Source organism: Fragaria vesca, linkage group LG6, assembly GCF_000184155.1.
Source record: "Fragaria vesca subsp. vesca linkage group LG6, FraVesHawaii_1.0, whole genome shotgun sequence".
NCBI classification, from domain to species: Eukaryota; Viridiplantae; Streptophyta; class Magnoliopsida; order Rosales; family Rosaceae; genus Fragaria; species Fragaria vesca.
The window spans coordinates 13,363,443-13,368,955 of record NC_020496.1 but is presented as its reverse complement, the minus strand read 5'-3'; the positions used below and the strand labels follow the sequence as shown (position 1 = coordinate 13,368,955).

At 38.9% G+C, this 5,513-nt stretch overlaps 1 protein-coding gene across 2 annotated transcripts; it reads right to left on the bottom strand.

The window, feature by feature from the left end:
- Window positions 1-1,250: 1,250 nt before the first annotated feature.
- On the bottom strand, window positions 1,251-3,877 carry LOC101310039. Of its 2 annotated transcripts, none has more exons than XM_004302993.1 (2): window positions 3,727-3,877; window positions 1,251-3,330 (listed from the first exon to the last, which is right to left on the bottom strand). In XM_004302993.1, exon 2 carries the CDS (start codon window positions 3,265-3,267, stop codon window positions 1,561-1,563), a length of 1,707 nt encoding a protein of 568 aa, XP_004303041.1. In that variant the 5' UTR covers window positions 3,268-3,330; window positions 3,727-3,877; the 3' UTR covers window positions 1,251-1,560. The 2 variants fall into 2 exon arrangements, with proteins under 2 accessions (XP_004303041.1, XP_004303042.1); XM_004302994.1 differs by having other exon boundaries at window positions 3,705-3,831.
- Between the last annotated feature and the right edge of the window lie 1,636 nt (window positions 3,878-5,513).

The following is a 5,513-nucleotide window of genomic DNA, read 5'->3' as shown; positions in this document are numbered from 1 at the left end:
GATTTTGTTTCCTTTTCTTGTGAGTACCAAACACTTAGAAGGAAAATTAATAAGAATGATAATTTCCCATGGTAATGGAAAATGCAAAGAATTTGGTTCCTTCCCTTCCTTTCCATGAAACAAACATGGCCTAAGTGGAACGCTAGGGACGGGGCACTAAAAAGATTAAACATAGCCAAACAATTGGACCAGGAGAGGGATGAGCTAAATCTGCTAATTTATGCGCCACAAAGTTGGCATCCCGGGCCGCAATATGAAACTGCTTAGCGTGTCCATGTTGTGCTAATTGGTAGTTTAATTTGTATAGACCATAAAGACTAGCTAGACTAGAACTAAGCTCTCCACATTTCTACTTGATGAAACTTGATCCTTTCTTCATGTTTCACAGCCTTTCTCTTGGCTTCACTTTTATAGGGTCTTACAAAAACAGGTCTTGATCAGGCTTGATATCGTCTCCGCCTCTCTGGCATCATCAGCTTCATTTATTTTCTTGGATACGCAACCAGCTTGGTTTATCATAGCTGGGGATGCAGCTAGCATTATCGCTGGTCTTCGCATGTCTGGGCTGGATTTGAGTGATGTTGGTGGGATCCTTAATGCAGCTCGTCGTTAATTTGATGGGAGACTTTGAAAGAGTCACATAGAAACATGTATGTAAACACAACAATCAAGTTGCTCACACACTTGCAAGAAAAGCTTTGGACTCTGTTTTGAGAATTTACCCAGTTGATGTATTTCCAGTTGATTTAATAAAATATCTTTTCAAATAAAAAAAAAAAAAAGAGAATTTTATCCGAAAGCAAGCCATGTGAACATGAACAATAGTAGGCTTTACACCATTTCGTTTTGAATGCATAAGTCATAACCTCCCCTGTTGCCACGTTGAATCTGTTACGTTTTATTTCCATGCTTGTCTTATTAATTATTCAATTATGCACCAAATTTTTGTCGAAAAGAAAAAGGAGGATTGACTACGAAGTGTCCACAATGTGCTTTGCAAGTCCCTAGCTCATCTGTGTCAAGCTGTATTCACAAACTATAAAGAATTACAGTGGGGTTAGTTACAAAGCAGCAGAAAATTCACATTTGAAAAAGCACAGTGAACAAAGACCAGAAAGCGATCAGCAAGAACAAAAACAATCGATACGATTGAGTGATACATATTTTAACATATATAGTATGTTAGAAGATACAGATATGTCAAAAGAGTAGTCCTTAACAAGAGAATTTCGTGCAACTTACATGTCAAGATCCGTCTTACAAGAAAATCATGGTAGGGGCGCCAAATCGTTATCTCACTATGAACAAATTAAAGAATTTTTGAGTTCCAAGCAAACCCAAAAAAGAACAAAATAAGGAAAACCCCTACTACTCTGCCCAAGAAGATGTAAATGAGTTACATTTGATGCTTACAGCAACATCCCAATGCCATTTCCGATCATTTCGAGCAGTCCCATGGAAGCGTTAAGTAACCTATCCTTCTCCATATGACTTCATTTTCCATCTTACAGACCCTGTGCATGTAGTAAAGCTCGCTTTGCAGTTCTTAAGATCATGTGTTCAAGCAATTTCGACCCTTTGGAGCATATACTCATCATAAACTCTGCTGCCACCAGCATTTCGCAAAGCCCTCCTGTTGGTTTCATCGATCATGCATATATAGTTCAGACCTATGAGAAGCTCTATGATTGCAGCTTCAGTTTTAGCCTGATTCGCAAAGTAGAGTGTCTGTACCAGAAGCACATTTGAGCTGGAAACTTCTTGCTGCTTCACGATATTGCGCTCAGAATGCCACCGCATCATGTTATGAGCAAGCGGACCAAGCCATTCCAGAATCTGTTCGAGTTGGAGACCCCATTCTCCTGCAAGGGCAGGATTGTAGACTGATGGGACTGTAGTTTTGGGATATGACTTGAGCCTAGCTCTGAGAGTAGTTCGTATACTCGTGGTTAACATATTGTATAGATCGCATCTGGCATCAATGCTGATCAAATGAGGAGATGAAGCTATCTTTTCAATCAAAATAATGACATTTGCATAATGCAGAGCGAGGGCAGCACCACCTAGTGTAGATGGTGGGGCAGTCAACAAGGAACATTTTGAACTGAACAGGGACAATTTAGAATAGATCCTGCTGCTGACAGACTGAGATGCCATATGTGTGTACTTCGTATGTTTCATACTAGTACTGCTCAACCTCATAGAACCACCAATGTTTGGCCTGCAGCTCTCTAGAACTGGAGAACCACCTACACCAGTCATACATCCTTTAAAAGGTCCAATTTGAGAAAACCGTTTGGTTCTTAATTGCGAATAATTTCCATGTTGAACTGGTTGCTGATGCTGCTTTTTTGTTCTAGTCTTACCAGCAGTAAGCTTTTGCTTGGAAACTGACTTCCCAAGAGGTCCTGAGTAGAACCCACAGATATTAGCATCAGATGGGTGAACAGAAGAGTGCATTAGAGCAGAAAAGGAATGACTGCGAGAGAGACAATGAGAACTGCTAAGTTGATATTCAGAAATGCTAACTTCATGATTATCATTTCCCTCTCCAAAAGCCATTTGATCACAACTAAAGACCTGTTTGATCCTCTCTAATATTGTAAAAAGGGATCTTGCAAGAAGTCGGACAACATAATCGTAGGTTCTACCCCAAGGAGACATGTCTTGTAGATTCTTCACTTCTTGACGTTGCCATATTACCTTCTGCTGAAACTCAAACAATCTGACTTGATTTAACTCAGGATTAGCCCGCATTCTCCTCAGGGTCTGCTCAAGGTCCGCCAGCACTTCCAGCTCCTGTGACAATTGCAAAGTATTTGCAACAAACCTGTCCATTTTCTTCATCTTCCTCTCCATTTTCTTCCACCGGTACTCCCACCCAAATGATTGCAGACCACTCTCAAGAGGATCTTCGAAAAATCGTTCAAAGTTGTGATACATAGGATCCGAGCACCTCTTCCCAAGCCTGACCACACGCGTTGCCAGGTATCCCAAGTTCTCAATTATCTCATTCAGTGCAAGTTCCATCAAGTAATCATCATCTTCGGACACAAGCCTTCTCACCCCAATTGAGTTAACAATTTCTTCCCTCATCCTAATTATATCCGTTTCACTCAAACTGTTCCACACATTAACCATCTTTAACATCAACCCCGCAACTTCAAACGCCAGAATTCCAACCACAGGCTTCTCAGCATCCACCACACGACTCCATGAAAACCTTAAACTACCAAACCATGACTCGGACGCAATCTCAGCCCCCATCTATTCAAGCATAAACAACAAACCAAAGAACCTCCCCGAAAAACTCTGTAGATCCCGTTGCTCCTGAACCAAAATTAGATGTAAAACTCGTAAGACAACAAAAATTTCTCAAGAATAATGCCTAAACCAAAATCCCCACATCTACCAAAGGCTCAATAGAAAAACCAAACACATCATTTCCCAATTCTAACTCTAACACTTCATTTGGTTGCTCAAGAATCATAGAAACTGAGAAAACAAAGCATGCCCAAAAATCAATTTTCATGTTCTCTCATCACAGACCTAGACTTTAAAGTCAAACAGAGAAATTGGTGATGTCCCAGGACCCAAAAACAAAAATTTCCCACATTTTCTCACCAACAGAACGCACATTTCTAATTGCTCTCAAACGTTCGAACAACAATACTCAAAATTAAGCAAAAAGTGAAAGTACCAACTTTGTGTGGAGTGAAAACTCACAGTTTAGCTTGAAAAAGGCGGAAGCTTTGACATCTCTGTGAACTCCTGAAGACATAAGCAGGGAAACACGATTGAGCTACAGAAGAAGAAGAAAGAAGAAGGAAAGGGGTTTGGGGCTTGTTGGGTTTTTGGAGTTTGGAGGAATGTGCGTAGGTTATAACCGTACTCTGCAGCTGCATACAAATAGCCGCGGCCGCAACCCAAGGGGGATAAGAAAGAGACAAAGATGGGACCTCAAAGAGTCCTAGAGCAATCGTAAAATCGATCTATCCGAGGTGAATAACCATGGGGTATTACATTGCCTCTATGAAAATACCAACGGTCGCCAATGTTGCCATTTTCATTTTTTCTAAATTAGATTTTTTTTTAATGCAACTAAATTAGAATTTAACGTTACTATGTTTTCTCGTTTTCACCCGATGAATTGGGTAACGTAGCTTTTTGTTCTGTCTGAAATAATGATACAAGGAGAGAAATTCTAATGTGAAACCTCAGCATATTGTAGTGGCTACTTATCGGTGTCTTAGTCCGGAAATGCTTATGTGTTTTTTGTTGATGTTTTATGTCTACCTTATTACCATATGAATATTTATGTTTGTCGTTCTTAAAAGTGTGTTTTCTTGTTGGGGTTTCAATTCATCATCTATATAAGAAAAAATCTTTTCATGCGGCACAAAGTAGAAATCGATACTCAAACAAAGTTTTGAATTTAACTCCAACTATGTACTTTGGAATTTGACTCAACTTTGACAACCAATTATGTTGCCATGATCATTCACATAAGTTGGGGATTGAATTTGGAGAGAAGGTTGGTGGGTTTTGACATTAAGCTTTCGACTATATGACAAACGTGACACTGTCGAGGAAGAAAGTGTGATTTTGAAGCATCTGGTGGTGGGAATATCTCTGAAGATTTGGTTGGAGGTTCCTTGAACATGTAGTTGTAACCAGGTTCTTGCTCTTTGGAAGTTACAAAACGGCTTTGGTTTGGGCCAAGGATAAGTGATGGCCTCAAATGCAGAAGACTTTGCCTTGTTGATATCTTGTGTGGTCTTGTTGCTTCCTCTGTTTGAGAGTGGAGCAATTCCTGAGGCATATGCTAATGCTGCTCTACTCAATTGTCACATGAGATAAAATTAGATGCACAACTGTCCTCGTTTTCATTTGAACAAACAGGGAAGATATTATAAGCTAATATCATCAATATGTTTTCGTCCAAAAAAAAAATTATCATCAATATGTGCATTTGATTGAGAGAGATGTAATACGTGGATTTTACATTGCAATTGGTGATGCACTTGGTTTCTTGCTACTTGCTCGATCAGTTTTTGTTCATGGTATAAATGTGTTATAAACTAAGGAAATAAGAGAGATGATAGAGAGAGACAGAATGTGTGGGAGGAGGAAAAAGTGTCTCATTCATTCTCATTAGCTCCTTTTATATAGAAGTAATGTTTACATCATAAGAATATAAGTAATAAGTATTTACGTGAACATCCACATAATTAAATATTTACAACAAAATGAAATTTCTCTAGTTAGTTTACTATGTTATGGTCTTAGACAGTTGGCCTACAAAATAAGCCCAACATTTTATTTAAAGATCCATTATCTTAATGCAATTTTATTTTTGTTTCTACTATACTCTTGTTCGGAAATTAGGTGTTACCATTTATTTTCTATGCTTTAGGCTTTCCTCGAACTTTATTATCAATGAGTGTACAAGTCATGGTGCTTGTAGCTTCTACTAAAACTTACTTCGTAGAAGATGACATATAATGTAAAGT

Bases quoted from the DNA above. Each gene is read 5' to 3' on its own strand.
- LOC101310039 (XM_004302993.1), bottom strand. From the start codon at position 3,267: ATGGGGGCTGAGATTGCGTCCGAGTCATGGTTTGGTAGTTTAAGGTTT.